The sequence below is a fragment of the Carcharhinus amblyrhynchos genome, chromosome 2 (assembly GCF_965287045.1).
Source record: "Carcharhinus amblyrhynchos chromosome 2, sCarAmb.v2.hapA, whole genome shotgun sequence".
Classification (NCBI taxonomy): Eukaryota; Metazoa; Chordata; class Chondrichthyes; order Carcharhiniformes; family Carcharhinidae; genus Carcharhinus; species Carcharhinus amblyrhynchos.
This window is the reverse complement of record NC_137325.1, coordinates 113,921,660-113,939,007: the sequence shown is the minus strand read 5'-3', so window position 1 is coordinate 113,939,007 and position 17,348 is coordinate 113,921,660. Positions and strand designations below refer to the sequence as shown.

Below are 17,348 nucleotides of genomic sequence, written 5' to 3'. Positions count from 1 at the left end.
GCTAGTTTTTTTCTTGTTAACATCTCTTCATTTCTGATATTAACACTGAATTTCCTCCTTCACTTTCTATAGTTCTCCTGGTTATTAACTGACTCTTGCCCCTGACATTTGTAGAACCACAGAATCCCTACAGTGCAGAAGGAGGCCACTCAGCCCATCAAGCCTGCAATGACAACAATCCCACCCAAGCTCTATCCCTGTAAACCCAGGTATTTACTTTTCAAAGCCCTGTGACACTGAAGGAGAAATTTAGCATGGCCAATCAACCTAACCCGCACATCTCTGGACTGTGAGAGGAGACTGGAGCACCCAGAGGAAACCCACACAGAAACAGGGTGAAGGTGTAAACTCCACACAGTCACCCGAGGCCAGAATTAAACCCGTGTCCCCGGCGCTGTGAGACAGCAGTGCTAATCACTGTGTTCCCTTCCCGCCCATAAGCCTCCTTTTTCTGTTTTCCTTTAACTTTATTTTTTTGTCATCCAGGGCACAGAAGATGCCAAGTTTGTCCCTGACCCGTATTTTCCCCGCATACCTTCCATTACTCAGACTGGAAAATGCAGCTGCAGGATAAAGCAGTCACTATCTGTTCTAGGCCTCCGTTGAGCATGTTTACACTTAATATTCTCTGATCTCGTAACATAATTACTTTGAACAGAATTACGCTGTGGTCACTGTTAACTGCATGATCGCATAGTGTAACATAATCCACTTTGCCCCTCTTAATTTCTCAGAGCCAGATCCATAATTGCTCCCAACCTTGAAGTGCTTGTTCTTTATAATCTGTTAACAATAAAGATATTACACAGTGGATGAAGGAGCTTTAAAGGTCACAGAGCAACATAACATGATTGTATTTCAACGTGCTCCAGCAGCATCCAATAAACACAGCAGGACATACAATAAACCTGTGTTTTTGAACCCTAATCCAAAACATAGAAGCAGCCTTAAACCCACTGCTCTTCAGTCTTGGATTCAAGAATTTTTTTTGGCGAATATCAAAGCAAGTATAGTTTAAGCAACTTTCATGAAATTCTGTTGAAGAAATCTTTCGATAGTGTCCATCATGTCACTCGGATCTGCTGGACAGACTTGGCTTTCCTGGGTGTGAAGCTTTGCAAGCCTCTCCGTCACTGCTTTGTGAATAGCAGGCACAGGGTTCAGGGAGTTCAACATCTGGAGCTGATCAGTTGGGTGGTGACTTATTTCATTAATCCTCAAAGCCTGTAACACAGCAGCTGCAGATGTGCAAGGGTGAGCCGTTGACACGATCACAACAGGACAGGCCCCATCGTGCAGACGATCCGCGACCACTTTGGCTCCAGCCGTGTGCACATTCAGAATGTAGCCCGTGGACCTGTAAACAGAGTAGATAGCAGCCAGGCACTCCTCCTCCGAGCACCAGTCTGACACAAAATGATGTTGAATTCTCCGCAGTAAAATGTCTGGCACCTGGAAGTGGCATTGTTCTTCCAGCTGGGAAAACAGCTTGCTCACCAGCTGCCCATCACCACGTGAAACAAGGTGTAAATATCGCTCAACGCTGGAGGACTTGAGGACATCTAATGTTGGAGACAAGGAGGCAGTCATACTTCTGCGCCTCACATCATATTTGCCTGTCTTGATAAAATCAGTCAGCGTGTTATTTTGCGTCAAAGCACAAATAATTTTTCGAATCGGAATCCCCATGCATTTTGCATACACTGCTGTCAGTATGTTGCTAAAATTACCTGTGGGAATGCAAACATCTATCGCATCTCCAAAGGTGATTACACCTTGGTTGATAAGATCAAGGTAAGTGGAGGCATGGTAGACCACCTGTGGCAGCAGACAAGCCCAGTTTGTTGAGTCTGCATGGCACAAAGCCGTCCCATACTCAACGGTTAGGAAGCCCGTGTAGTCGGGGTTTGTGAATATTTCTTTTACAGTCCTCCGACAGAAATCAAAGTCAGACTTGACACCGACAGCCTTTATATTTTCTGCTGTGTAGCTAATCATCTGTGCCTTCCAAATCTGGCTAATTCCCTCTTCAGGGAAGAACGCAAGAACTGCGATTCTTTGTTTGTCAGCATCACTGAGGCAAAAGAAACCGTCCAGAACAGCACTCCCTGTATCCCCAGATGTAGACACCAGAATCAGATAATTGCAAGTTCGAGGCATGCAATATGCAAATAGCTGGGGCAACATCTGCAACGCAAAGTCCTTGAAGGAAGCCGTGGGCCCATGAAACAATTCAAGAAGGAACTGACAGCCACTCAAATGTCTGACTGGTGCGATCCTGTTACAGGAAAAGTTCTGCCCATACGCTTTCACCACCATCTCCCGCAAGTCGGCAGCGAGGACATCATTGGGATGGATGCACTTCTCAAACAGGACTTGGGCCCGCTCGCTGTAAGGAGCTCCAGCCAACCTTTGCCACTCTCCAGCAGTCAATTCTGGAAGCTGACTAGCAGGCACGTAGAGGCCTCCATCCAAAGGCAGGCCCTCAATAACAACGTCAGTGAAGAAGCTAGGGGCTCGTCTAAACTCAGAGTCTTTAGCTACACTTCTGGTGGAAGTAAATGTTCCAGAGTTAGAGTCCTGATACCACTTTATAACATCAAGTACTTTCTCAGCAACTGCTTCGGCTGTGTCACCAGCTTGACAGAGGACACGTACATCATACCACTGGTGGTAAAACTGGCGCCAGTACTGAAACATTTCCTGGATTGAAACACTAGGCCCCAGTCCAACAATATGATCAACGTTCATTCCTTCAAGTCTTTGTTGTACATCTTCAAGAGGCACGTCAAGGTAAACAACTATTCCATTCTTTTTCATGTGTTGCATACTGCAGCGATGCATAGGATTGGACCCAGTAAGAGAAATAATGCTCCTGGCAGTTGAAAGCTCTTGGAGGATTTGTCCTTCCTCTTGCAAGAATAATTCCTCGCCAACCTCCTGCAGTTTCTGAGCCACACTCATATGCCATGTCTTTTCGAGTACCTCATTAACGTCGATCACAGGAAGACCAGTGATCTGACCCACCAACACCGCGACTGTTGTCTTCCCTGCACCAGGAGCGCCTAGAAGAACAATGTTCTTCTCGCCAAGAAGTGAGCTAGGTATGGACAGCTTCGACTTAGCACGTTTAGAAAAATGGAACACTTTTGAACATGATAAAGCAATATTCCAGCTCACTGAAATTAAAGATTGATCACAAATGTGTCTGTGAAAATGTCTGTGTGTCAGGTGAAGCAGCCTGGACATCCTGATCTTCAGTCAAACAAGCGCATAAGTTCTTAAATTGAAAAAAAGACAGAAAATATTAAAGCATCATTAAACTTCCTCAATGGAAAATAAAATAAACAATAATCAAAAATCATCAAATTGTACTGCAATGAATAATAGCTTTATTATCTCATTTTCTACATTTCTCATTTTCCAAAGATGTGAGAACTGTGCAATGATTCAGCACACAATTCAAACTTTTTAAAAACTCAATCTAGCCGCTTCTCTAACTCATTTCCAGCCTGTTGGTGGTCCGCAGTGTGAGGGCCTGATTCTTCTGAGTTTGTCAAAAGTGAAACTATACAGTCTTTCTGCTATCGAGAGGCCACACTGGAATTCAAAAGGGCTGGATTTGGCTCCCGAGATAGGTGGCTCGACCACTTACCAGACCCACCTCAATAAAACGTACCTCCAAATGGTATGGCTTTCACTTGGGGACGCGTGGTGGAGGGATGAGGGAGAGTCAGACTGCTGACCCCTGAAGCAGAATGCAAGCTTAATGTCAACAGGGGCTGGTTAGGAAACCTGCTTCAGTTCACTGGGACTTTCTTCCAGTTGTTTTACTCAGTGAATGGTTACAGCACAGGACGAGGCCATTCAGTCCAATGTGAGCTCATTGCAGTCTCACTTTCCTGCTAGGCCTTTTAGTAGTAATCCTTCACACCACCCAATCTGCATAGCCCGTCATACCCTGCTTTCCAACTCAGCCTCCACCCAGCGCCCTTGGCCTCTCATACCCTCCATTGTCATCTCCATAGCCATTCACTCAGTATACATCATGGCCAGACCTCAGAAAACATGCAAAGATGAAAAAATAAACTAAAAGCCCAACACCACTCTCAAACCTATACACTTGGCAGTGAAAAGAACTCCCAATCATAAGATTCTTTCAAGTGGAAAATCTCTTATAAAAACAAACTTCTTTCATACCCCAAAGACTGCTAAATCTTTAATAACATATTTAATCAGTCAATCAAACTGTGAATTCAGAGCCCTCTCGTGAGACAATTTCAAGTTTTGAAAATCAGCCAAGCATTTATAATGTCAGGCCCTTATAGACCTTATCTACCTTTTAAGAGTGTTTTAATCTACTCCATCAATTTGTGACTCTCACACTTTGGGTTAAGTTGCTTGCAGATGCCATAATGGGGTCTATTCTAACTCAGCACCGAGTTCAATAGTCTAGCTAAGAATGAGTTCCCTGCCTATGTGAATCATACCTTCTACTGCCAAATATTGATCCATCAGACGTCTGTCCAAATCTGTGAAAACCTGACCCAAAAGTGGTGAAATTGCACTGACTAACCTCTGATACTGTCTATCACACAATTTCTTTAACCAAAAGTTGAATTAATTTGTCATTGCACAGCAGTCAGCCTATTGAGATCATATTACACCAGATAAGGTACAATTATAATCCTCTATGATGCAAATACTTCCAGAATACCAGGAAAAAACAATATTGCCTTTGTAGTTTTATCCACAATAAAGCATAGATATTTTTCTGTTTTAAAAAGAAACAAACCAGACAAAGCATGGAAATTACAAGTGTGTTTTTTGCTGCAGTATGCACATATGAAACTAGAGGGAGTATATTTGTTGTTTACAGGTAATGGGAGGTAGAGCCATCTGGTAAATTTACAAAGAAATGTATTTAATTGTGAAATGAAACAAAAGGTATCTAAAGAAATACACCAAGACTAAAAATACTTGGTCCTAGAATTACTAATGCAATATATAATCTTTTTAGAACTCAGTTACTTCATTGCAAAAATCACTAGGACTAATTACATTATTTTACATTAACTTTGAACCACATGCTAAGTATAAAATCAAGATAGGAATATATAAATTGGTGAATAAAAAAAGGATGTAAAAGGGAAGTAAAATTGAATCAGTGAAAGAAAGAAAAATAAATCGTTAGAAATAAAAACTGGGTGAAGGTTGAGGAGGGAGTTCACAGCCTGGAGTTGTTGAACTCAATGTTAAGGCTGGAAGACTATTATAGAAAGGATATTATTAAACTAGAAAGGGTGCAGAAAAGATTTACTAGGATGCTACCAGGATTTGATGGATTGAGTTATAAGGAGAGGCTGAATAGACTGGGACTTTTTCCCCTGGAGTATAGGAGGCTTAGGGGTGCTCTTATAGAGGTCTATAAAATAATAAGGGGCATAGATCAGTTAGATAGTAATATCTTTCCCAGAGGTAGGGGAGTCTAAAACTAGAGGACATAGGTTTAAGATGAGAGGGGACAGATACAAAAGGGTGCAGAGGGGCAATTTTTTCACACAGAGGATGGTATGTGTCTGGAACAAGCTGCCAGAGGTAGTAGTAGAGGCAAGTACAATTTTGTCTTTTAAAAACCATTTAGACACTTACATGGGTAAGATGGGTCTCGAGGAAGATGGGCCATATGCAGGCAATTGGGACTAGCTTAAGGGTTTAAAGAAAGGACAACATGGACAAGTTGGGCCGGAGAGCCTGCTTCCATGCTGTAAACCTCTATGACTCTATGACTACAACTCTAAGACTGTAACATGAAGATGAAGTGCTGTTTCTCCCCTTTGCATTGCACTTCCCTGGAACACTGAAGCAGGCCACAGATGGACACGTGGGTAAAAACAAAAGACTGTGGATACTGGAATCTGAAACAAAAACAGAAAATGCTGGAAAAACTCAGCAGGTCTGACACCATCGTTGGAGAGAGAAAATAATGTTTTGGGTCTGGATGACTCTCTGTCAGAGCATGTGAACATGAGAATAGGATGGTGTGTTGAAGATCTGGGTCCTGTTTGCATACGGACTGAAGATGTGCTGCAAAGCTGTCACCCAATCTGGGTTTAGTCTCTCCAATGTAGAGGAGACTCCATTAGGAGTATTCCTTCTTCCAAAAAATGTTTAGTCCCTTGGATGGTGAGCAAGAAGGAGATGAAGGGGCTGGTGTTACACCTTCTACGATTGTGTGAGAAGGAGCCAAGGGAAGGGGATTAGATGTTGGGGTGATGGAGTGGACTAGGATATCCTGGAGGGGATGATACCTGCAGAATGTTGATGGGGGGGGGGGGTGAGGCGGAGACGAATTGAGTAGTGGCATCATGCTGGAGTTAGCAGAAATGGCAGAGGATGATCCTTTGATTGTGGAGGCTACTGGCATGAAAAATGAGGACAAGGGGGACCCTATTCTGGTTTTGTGAGGGAGAGGAGGGGGCAAGAGCAATGGCACAGGTGATGGTTCGGACATAGCTGAGTGCCCTGTGGATGGGAAACCATGATTAAGGAAGGAAGAAGTCAGCAGCCCTGTTTTGGGAAGGAATAAATAAATTAAACAGGTTAAAAACAGTGAATTTAATGTTTTATCTCTACAATTTACTTGAGTTTAAGAGCTTTAAAAAATTAAAACTCAAACTATACTCTTGAAACATTACAATATTGCCGACTCTTTAAAAACACTTCATTGAAAACCATTTTACGGTTAATGTCCCGAAGTTGCCAAAGGTGCAATATAAATGAAAGTTCTTTAACATATTGGCAGTACTAAAATCATTCTGCTTGTTGAGTAGAGGTAAGGTAGGGCCATCTATCAGCCATGTTAAGCTACGCACCTAATTCCAAAATGAAATGAAACATTTCCTCAAGGAGCATGGGAGTTTAGTAAAAATGTCCATGTCCATTATTAATGGTGTCTATACAATTGAGAAGTATTCCCACCGAAGACATCTTAGCTGCACAAACCTAAGGACCTTAACTAAATAGCGTGGCTTCCAGGAAAGGAAGCGTAGACATCTAATGAACATGGCAGATTGCATGCCAGATCTGTACACATTTCACTTGGTTACTGGATGTAACATCTTTTATGTATTGCCTGACAACTGTGTTTAAGTTGGAGCTGAAATATGGCCCACTCTCACCAAATCGCCAAAGTTCCAAATGTATGTGTTTTTTTCTTAATATAAAATAGGAGCAGGAGCAGGCCATTATCTTCACTACAACCTATGGATATCCGACTAGTACCGACCTCACACTGATGTTTTCTTTAGCGCTCGTCAGTGGCCATCAGAGTATAAAAAACAATTTTGTAAAGTAGCAGATAACAGATGGCAAGTTACGTAAAAGATAGAGGAACAGTGGTTTATGGAAATGAACCAACCTCTCTGCGAATGCTGCAGACTGTAAACCACCTGTCCCTGATTCGGGGTTGCCAACTTTGGTTGGATATATTCCTGGAGATCTCATCACATGACCCTCTTCCTCTAAACATCCTGTTCAAAAGAGCTCTGCCCCCACCCCACCCATCACCAACACTTTAATAACAAAAAAAGCTTTTTAAATAAGTGTTCAGTCTGTAATTTCTGGATACTTTAGAATAATTCTGGGGAGTTGGCAATCTAATATACATTTGATTAATGCAAAGCATGTCTTTTCTGAACCACCCTAAAAAGAATGATAATTGCAGAATTAAACATTGCAATTCAGCACAATTTGCTTTTGGAAGGGGTTAGCCTTGGGCTAAAGCTCAGTGACTGAAGTTATATAACAAATCACAGGAAAGACAAAGCTGTGCCATTGATGTTTCGCCTGGCCAGCCTTTTCCCAGTTGGTAGAACTTGTGCCTAAATCAGAATTCAAGCCTCACTACAGAGACTTCAGCTAAATTCCAGCAGTACTAAGGCAACGTTGTGCTATCACAAGTGCTGTCTTTCAGATGAAGCACGTAACCAAACCCTGGTCAACCCCTTCAGGTAGACGGTAATGATCACGTGATAGTATTAGAAGACTACCAGGGAAGTTCACAGAATCCCTACAGTGCAAAAGAGACCATTCAGCTCATTGACTCTGCACTGACTCTCTGACCTTACCCAGGCCTTCTCCCCTGCCCTACCTCCATAACACCACACCTTTCCCATGGCTAATCCATCAAACCTAAGGGCAATTTACCATTTTCAATCCACCCTACTGCACATCTTTGTGTGGCCTTTCCTCCCACAGTCCAGACAGTCACCCAAGACCAGAATTGAACCCGGGTCCCTGGAGCTGTGAGGCAGACATGCTAACCACCCGAGTTCTCTTGATGTCCTGGCCAATATTTATCACTTAAGCAACAAACAGATTATCTGGTCATTTATTTCACCTTTGATTGTGGGACACCAAAATGCATAAAATGGTTCCCTCATTCCCTAGTCAGTTTCGCTCAGTTGGCTGGAGAGCTGGTTAGTGATACAGAGCTATGCCAGCAGCAAGGGTTCAATTCCTATACCAGCTGAGGTTATTAATGAAGGTCGTCCTTCACAGCCTTGCCCCTCACCTGAGGTGTGGTGAACCTCAAGTTAAAATCATCACCAGTCTATGGTCATCTGGGACTATGATGACTTTATCTTTACATTACAACACTGAGTTAATTTCAAAAGCACTTAATTGGAGGTAAACTATTCTAGGATGTCCTGAGATTGAGAAGGAGGCTATAAAGATATTTTTCTTTCACCCTAACCAAAACCCCACTTCTGGCACACTTAGCATTGTGTACCACCATGCATGATGTTCTGCATTCCATGTTAAAAGTTACACCGTCTTCACTTAGGAGAAGCATTGAGCATATATGTTAAATAAAATGTTCTGGCAAATCTGCTCCACCAATTCCAGTGTATTCATTGATACACACATGGGAATGACTTGGAGCTAGTAAATCTCACATCAGGGATCAGATAAATCACAAACTCTTCAAACATCAAATCATGGATGATACTGTCTGGCAATCTCTCTCAGGAATCTGTGGAACCTTATCACAGGTGCAATGATGTTTTTAAACTGCTTGAGCATTAAGTGAACCCATGGCTGGTGCAGAGTGTTTTGAGTAGTTTCCCTCATCTTGTTAATTTTCCTGGGCATTTAAATTCACAATTAAGGTTTAATTATTATCCGTACTTTTGAAACGACGTCATTGATAGTCCCACACGCCTGATGAAGGAACAGTATTTCCGAAAGCTTGTAGGTTTACTATCAAATAACCTGGTTGGACTTTAACCTGGTGTTGTGAGACTTCTGACTGTGTTTACCCCAGTCCATCGCCAGCATCTCCACTTCACGACTTACAGTCATAACTCAGAGACCCCAGAAAATGAAGTTGCAAGGCAAAGGGGAAATTATCAATATCTATGACAAACACAGCATTCGAGAATGGGCCTAAACAGCTTGGATTTTTCTATATGTTTCAAGGGTTAGTGACTTTCAGAGAAGCCTAAGCTTTTAAGATGTTTGTGGAGCTTCACAGAACATCCTTCCATTTCTGCAGGTTACTTAGAAGGGAGGTTCAGGGAAATCCACTTTCATAGAATCCCTACAATGCAGAAAGTAGCCATTTGGCCCATCGAGGCTGCACAGACCAGAACCCCAGGCAGGCCTTATCCCAATGACCCTATATATTTACTCTGTTAATCCCCTGACACTAAGGGGCAATTCAGCATGGCCAATCAACCTAAATTGCACACCTTTGGAGCATGGGAGGAAACCCATGCAGACATGGGAGAAAGTGCAAGCTCCATACAGGCAGTGACCCAAGGCCGGGTCTCTGGCACTGTGAGGAAGCAGTGCTACCCACTTTGCTACCTTGTTGCCTCTTTGTTGGGCCATAAACAAACTCTTCCAATAAACACCAGTTTCATTTAGGTCTATAAACTTCAAGATAATTATATTTTGTTATTATCCAAAGGGGGGGCAATTTCAGCCCCCTATTTTCAGCAGGCGGGAAAGCTGGAGGGGACAGAGAAGCCGACAGGAGTATCCAACAGATTTTACACTGGTGGGATTTCCCATTGAGATAGTCTCTGTCCCCCTTCCAAACCCGTCAATGACGTTACCGCGGTTAAAGGACAGGAATCCCATTTGCTTTGTTTAAATACACTTAGCCGGCTTCCCTGCTACATCATTGCCCCATGTAGAGGATTTCCCCTGCCACCGTGACATCACAGGCAGATTTAAACTTCATAAAAACAGGGACCTGGTGAACTGATCCCACTGGGGTCGCAGAGATAAGTACAGCCCCCAAGTTGGGGGGGGTGGGGCCATGCTCCGTGCACTGTCCCCTGGCACTGACTTGGGATGGGGGCCTTGTGTTGGGGACGTTCGGGTTTCCCTGGGGGAGATGAGGTGTTCCTTGTCCATCAGAACATTCCTCTTTTGATAAAGATCTGTCAAGGACCGAGGTTGCTGACAGGATGGCTCCATTCAGAGCCCGCCCTGCCAGCATAACGTCATGGGATCCAGCTCTTAGCATTTTCTCTAAGTGTTTAGAAATATGGACGGAAAAGCCAGTAGGTGGAATGCCCACCGCTTTTCCCAACAGAGGCAACATTAAGGAAAAAAATTGAAAAATGTTTCCTGTATATTTACTTAATTTTGAATTACACTGATCTCATAATTCTATGTGTAATTATAGCTTTTTTCTGAAAATTAGAATGATTTAAGAAAAAATCTGGTAAAATATGGTCACAACAAAATTTTTGCTTAAAAATGTTGGTGCTCAAATGTCATGTAGATGGTCAAAATTTACAATCTAGATGAAGACAGCGTTTAGTTAAAATCATGCATGTACAAAGCCAGCTAATCCTTGATATCTTTCATGTGCAGCCTGTCCTTTGTCTAATTTCTCTGGTTACTGTAGGTCGACTGAAATTGTTGCCTTCATCCAATTAGGAGACAATCAAATACATGAAACTTGACTCTGAAACAGAATGTCACCCACAAAAGCCAGTATCCCTAGCAACAAGGCTTAGCAGCAATTATTCCCTCATGGGAGGATTATTCTTTCAATAATCAACTGGCATTTCAATATTCAGTAGAAGGTAAAAGCTATCTTGCAATGTGTCACGAGAAGTAATTCAATCATTTAACGTCATCCTCATATCTTTGTTTCCCTAAAATAAAGAAATTGGGTAAAGGCAGATTGGAGTTCTCTCAAGGAATGTACACTGACATTAATATGTCTATGCAGGATTTTTAACATTTCCACAAAGCTATTACTGTACATAAAGCAATCCACAGTCATGTCTCTAGTTACGTTTTTTATATATCACAATCCATTCTATCTCAAATGTCTTTATATCCTTTTTGGATATTTTCTTTTAAACTCATGTCAACCCGCCTAGTCTTCCTGGTAAATCATGGAACCACAGACTCCCTACAGTGCAGAAGGAGGCCATTTGGCCCATCAAGTCTGCACCAACTACAATCGCACCCAGGCCCTATCACCATAACCCCACATATTTACCTTGCTAATCTCCCTGACACTAAGGGACAATTTACCATGGCCATCTTTGGAGTATGGGAACCGAAATATCCAGAGCAAACCCACGCAGACACAGGAAGAACATGCCAACTCTACACAGTTAGACGCCTAAGGCCAGAATTGAAGCTGGGTCCCTGAGCGCTGAGGCAGCAGTGTGCTACTGTGTCGCTCTCTACCAAGGCCAAGTAATTACTTAATATTTCAGCCATTTTCCTGTCATTACTATGAATTTATCATTGTATCCCTTAGCCCCATCTGAATCCTATTTTTTCTTTTGCTATTTGTATGTCTGTAGAACACTATACAGTTTGTTTTTATATTCCTTGATAATTTTATGATGCAGTTTATCTCTGCCATCCTAATTGTTGGGCAGCATGGTGGCAGTGGGCAGCACGGTGGCACAGTGGTTAGCATTGCTGCCTCACAGCACCAGGGACCAGGGTTCGACTCCTTTCTTGGGTCACTGTCTGTGTGGAGTTTGCATGTTCTCCCTGTGTCTGCATGGGTTTCCTCCAGGTGCTCTGGTTTCCTCCAAAGTCCAAGAACGTGCTGGTTAGTTGGATTGGCTATGCTAAATTCTCCCTCTGTGTGCCCGAATAAGCGCTAGTGTGTGGTGACTAGGGGATTTTCACAGTAACTTCATTACAGTGCTAATGTAAGCCTACTTGTGACTAATAAATAAACTTTACATTTTTTTTATTTCTTTCCTCACCTTTTCATTGGGCCTTTAGTGGTCCTGTCCTTTGTTGTTGATGTATAATTATTTTTCTTTAGTATCAATTTAGCCTTTTCTCTTTATTCATCCATTGTGTAGAGATTCTGATCGGTTTGTTCTTGGAGTTCTCTTGGGATCTATTAAGTAGTATTTTAAATGTTTCCCACATCAGTTCTATTTCTTTCTTTATCACACATTTACCCAGGTTACTTTCCCTAGCTTAATTTTCATCACCTTCAAATAAGCTTTTATTTCCCAATTTATTAAGCATAAAAACATAAGAACTAGGAGTAGGAGTAGGCCATCTGACCCCTCAAGCCTGCTCCACCATTCAATATGATCATGGCTGATCTTTTTGTGGACTCAACTCCATTTACCCACCCACTCACCATAACCTTTAATTCCTTTACTGTTCAAAAATGTATCTATCCTTGCCTTAAAAATTACTTAGGTGTTTGTCTTACTTACGTTTGTCTCAATCATTTTAAACCTCATTCAGCTGCAATTAGTAGATTATCTACAGACAATATGTAATGGCTTTTTATATAAAATCTACTTAGACAGTTACCATGTACATGATACTTTAAAGGATAATAAAGGTGAGAGGGATTGATGATCTTAAGGTATAAAATCTTAAGGTTAACAAATACTAGTCCAGTAACAATTACACTCAGTAACATATATGAATGAACAGGGATCCCCCACTCCCAGCTATTTTTAACTGTTTTGAGAGCTTGCACATTACTAGCACTCAGAACATGTAACACACATTGTATATGCTTATGAAATTACTAGGAGCTTGTTGCAAAATGAAAATTGCTCCACAGTGACACAGAAGTAGCAATATTATTGATTCTTTCATCTGTCTGAGTCATGAAAATAAACGGTGTCAAAACTGGCTTGTGACAGTCATCTTCTTTTCAATCAAACAAATCTCACAAGTAACTGTTCTCTGATTTTGCCATTTATCTGACAGGGGTAAGGACATTAATGTATTTTTATTTCCCAATAGAACAATGAGCCAAGCAATAGGTAACAATGAAGCGGGGGCTGGGGTTCGGCGGGGGGGGGGGTGGTGGTGTGTGTGTGGAGATTATTGCAGATGTTTATTGGTCATGATGAGATGGGCAAGACAGATGGAATTTGAGTATTTTAAACAGAAGAATTAGTTATGATATGAATTCAGTGGTACAATGTGGAGATAGAGAGACATACAGAAATCTTTGACGGTGGACAAACACCAGGTGGACAAACACAAGCTTGTGAGTTTACTATCAAATAAATCGGTTGGACTAAAACCTGGTGTTGTCAGACTTTTTACATCATTGACTGGCCAGCATTTACTGCCCATCCTAAGTTGCCTCAGGGCTGTTGACAGTCAACCACATTGCTGTGGCTCTGGAGTTACAAGTAGGCCAGACAAGGTAAGGATGGCAGATTTCCTTCCCTAAACGGCATTAGTGAACCAGATGGATTTTTCTGACAATCAACAATGGTTCACAGTGATCAATAAATTCTTAACTTCAGGTGTTTTTTATTGAATTCAAATTCTACCACCTGCCGTGGCAGGATTTGAAGCCAGGTCCCCAGAACATTAGCTGTGTTTCTGGGTTAATAGTTTAGCGATAATCCCACGATGTACAAGAAAAGCAAAAATTTGCATGGCTGCGGGGAAATAGGATCAAGACTGACAAGACAGCGCTTTCAAAGTGCTGTCACAGATACAATGGGCCAAACAGCCTCAGTCTGTGCTGTCAGGTTCCGAACTCGGCTCATACTCCAGGAGCTTTCACAACACAAGTTTCAAGCTTCTCATCCTCACTGTCCTATCAGCGGTCACCCAATACTATCATCCTCAGGGTGCACCTCATTCCAACAGCTATTGGAAAGCAGCTCCTTCTGTGTCCTATTGATTCTTGACTGTCAGTCAAATAACACCATTCCCCTAATGTGGGGATGCTCTGGTTTCAACCCACAGTCTGAAAATGTGCAGGTTACGTGAATTGGCCGTGCTAAATTCTCCCTCAGTGTACCCAAGCAGGCACTGGACTTGGGGATTTTCACTGTAACTTCATTGCAGTGTTAATGTAAGCCTACTTGTGACGAATAAATAAACTTTAAGTTGTCTTCATCTCACTGTAGCTGCTGGGTTGTGTGAAGCTGGGGAACCCCAGCTGGCTGCAGTTAAACAACAACAACTTATTTTCATATAACACCTCTAATGCAATAAAACATCCTAAGACACTTCAAATAAAATGATCAAAACAGAACATGGCACTGAGTCACATAAGGAGGGCTAATGTAGATGAGCAAAAATGTTATCAAAGAGGTAGCTCTTGAAACAGGAAAGTGAGATACAGGGATGGAAAGGTGTAGGGAGGAAATTCCAAAACTTAGGGCCTAGGCAACTGATAACACTCCAATGTTGGAGCTTTTAAAATACAAAACTCCGAACCTTAAACATTTTTAAAATGCCAATGGCCTCTTGGGAGGAGATTAGCTTCCCATACCTTATCCTGCTTGTATAAAATCCAAAGATTGGCCGGTTGGAACCATCTACCCCTCACATTTTGATTTGTTACCGATTTAGACTCCCGACTGATACTCAGACCCAACTTTTCAACCATTAAACCATTCCCCTACGACTCTATGACTGAAAATGGTTTTATTGCGTCTCTTTTGGAGAGCTATACAGTAGAAATCGGGGTGCAAATAAAGCAGAATAATTAAACCTTTTGATGGGTCAGACTCTTACAAATATAGGCCAGAATTCTCTGACTTTGCCCGCAGCTATGAACGGAGATTTGGCTGAGTGCCAAATTCCCCAATCTCACTGGCAATGGTAGCAGGGAGACGGGAGAATTCCGGCCATATACTCACCCACTGTGACTACAATATAAAACCAAGTAAAGTAAAATGTATCGCAGTGGCTATTGGTGCTCTGCACTAGTGGCTGTAACCCACGTAACATTGTTCTGGTAGCAATAGTGCACAAGCTGGGACATGACTATCAGCACATGTTAGCTAACCCCGAAAGAGTTATTGGGTGATGTTTGTTGATTGTGCCATAGTTAGTTAGCGAGCAATGTAGGTTATCGGGCAGCAGTTCATTATCAAGTTTTAGTAGTTTACCAAGCAGCAGGTAGTTTCTGAACAATAGTTGGTTAGGGGGCAGCATCTGGTTACTAACAAATGGTTGCTTACCAAGCAGTGATTAGTTACTGAGCATTAATTATTTACTTGGCAGTAGTTAGTTAGATAGTTGCTAGGCAGCAGTTGATACTAAGCAATAGATAGTTACCCAACACTGGATGATATTCAACAACGATTGATTTGGTTAGTTATGGCTATGATTAGTTGTTGACTCGTAGTCAGCTACTGGGCAGTAATTGGGCAGTAATTGGTCACTGAACAGTAGTTAGTTACCAGATGTGATTAGTTACAGTGGCAGTTATTGATTATTGCAGACAGTGGTTAGTTACTGTGTGGTTTATTACTGAATGGTAAACAGTTACCAGGCAATGGTTAGTTACTGTGTGGTAAACAGTTACTAGGCAGTGGTTAGTTATTGTGTGGTACACAGTTACCAGGCAATGGTTAGTTACTGTGTGGTAAACAGTTACTAGGCAGTGGTTAGTTATTGTGTGGTACACAGTTACCAGGCAATGGTTAGTTACTGTGTGGTAAACAGTTACTAGGCAGTGGTTAGTTATTGTGTGGTACACAGTTACCAGGCAGTGGTTAGTTACTGTGTGGTTGCTAGTTACTGAATGGTAAACAGTTACCAGGCAGTGGTTAGTTACTGTGTGGTTGCTAGTTACTGAATGGTAAACAGTTATCAGGCAGTGGTTAGTTAAGTTACCAGACAGTGGTTAGTTACTGAATGGTTGTTAATTACCTTGCAGTGGATAGTTGCTGAGTAAATAGTTAGCAGGCAGTAGTTCATTACTGAGCTGTTGTTAGTTACCGGACACTTGTTACTTACTCAATGGTAAACAGTCCCTGGATACTGATTAGTTGCTGAGTGATTTAGTTCCGGGTAGTGAATCTCTGGCTGCTCCCGGGGTGAAGCAATGATCCGGGCCGGAGCGGGGTATGGGAGGTCGGGGTTGCAGCGGCCCGATCTCCCCTGTGCTCCCCGGGTGCGGGCTGAGCTTTACCCGGAGGAGGTTGCGGATCTCCGCGGGGTTAATGGGCGGCCTAAGACTAGGAGAGAAGCAGCAGCTGAATGGGAACTGAAATGGGGTGGAGCCGCCTCCAGCTGTGTGTGTGTGTGTGTGTGAATAGATTTCTAATTCATTCTGCTTTCAACGTAAACAGAAATATCTCAGTCCCTCTCCCAACAGTGGTAAATAAGGCAACATGGAATGGCGTGCAATAGTTTTCAAATCCCTATTTCCCATTGCAATAACTATCCTAGGTATCTGTGATGCTCTAATCCTGATCTCTGCAGAATGCACAATTGGATTTAAAATTAATTTATTAGTCACAAGTAGGCTTACATTAATACTGCAATGAAGTTATTGTGAGAATCCCCTAGTTGCCACACTCCAGCACCTGTTTGAGTACACTGAGGGAGAATTTAGCATAGCCAATGCACCTAACGTCTTTAGCAGAGGTTTCCAACATTGAAACAAGCCCTTTGGCCCAACTTGTCCATGCCAGGCTTTTTTTTAAAACCCCTAAACTAATCCCAATTGTCCGTATTTGGCCAATATCCCTCTATATCCATCGTACCCATGTAATTATCTAAATGCTTTTTAAAAGATAAAATTATACATGCCTCTACTATTACCTCTACAGCTTGTTCCAGACACTCACCACCCTCTGTGTGAAAAAATTGCCCCTCTGGACACTTTTCTATCTCTCCCCTCTCACCTTAAACCTATGTCCCCTAGATTTAGACTCCCCTACCTTTGGACTGTGGGAGAAAACTGGAGCACCTGGACGAAACCCAGATAGACACGGGGAGAACATGCAGACTGCGCATAGTGACCCAAGCCAGGAATCAAATCCATGTCTGAATGAAAAAATGTAAGAAATAGGAGATATAGGCTATTCAGCCCATCGAGCCTTGTCAAC

The 17,348-nt window shown here is 42.3% G+C and overlaps 1 protein-coding gene across 1 annotated transcript; it reads right to left on the bottom strand.

Annotated features, from left to right (window-relative positions):
* Nucleotides 1-508: 508 nt before the first annotated feature.
* Nucleotides 509-16,394, bottom strand: thnsl1 (threonine synthase like 1). The gene is made up of 2 exons (XM_080217316.1): nucleotides 16,252-16,394; nucleotides 509-3,280 (listed from the first exon to the last, which is right to left on the bottom strand). The coding sequence occupies exon 2, from the start codon at nucleotides 3,247-3,249 to the stop codon at nucleotides 1,015-1,017; it is 2,235 nt and encodes a 744-aa protein (XP_080073442.1). The 5' UTR covers nucleotides 3,250-3,280; nucleotides 16,252-16,394; the 3' UTR covers nucleotides 509-1,014.
* Nucleotides 16,395-17,348: the final 954 nt, after the last annotated feature.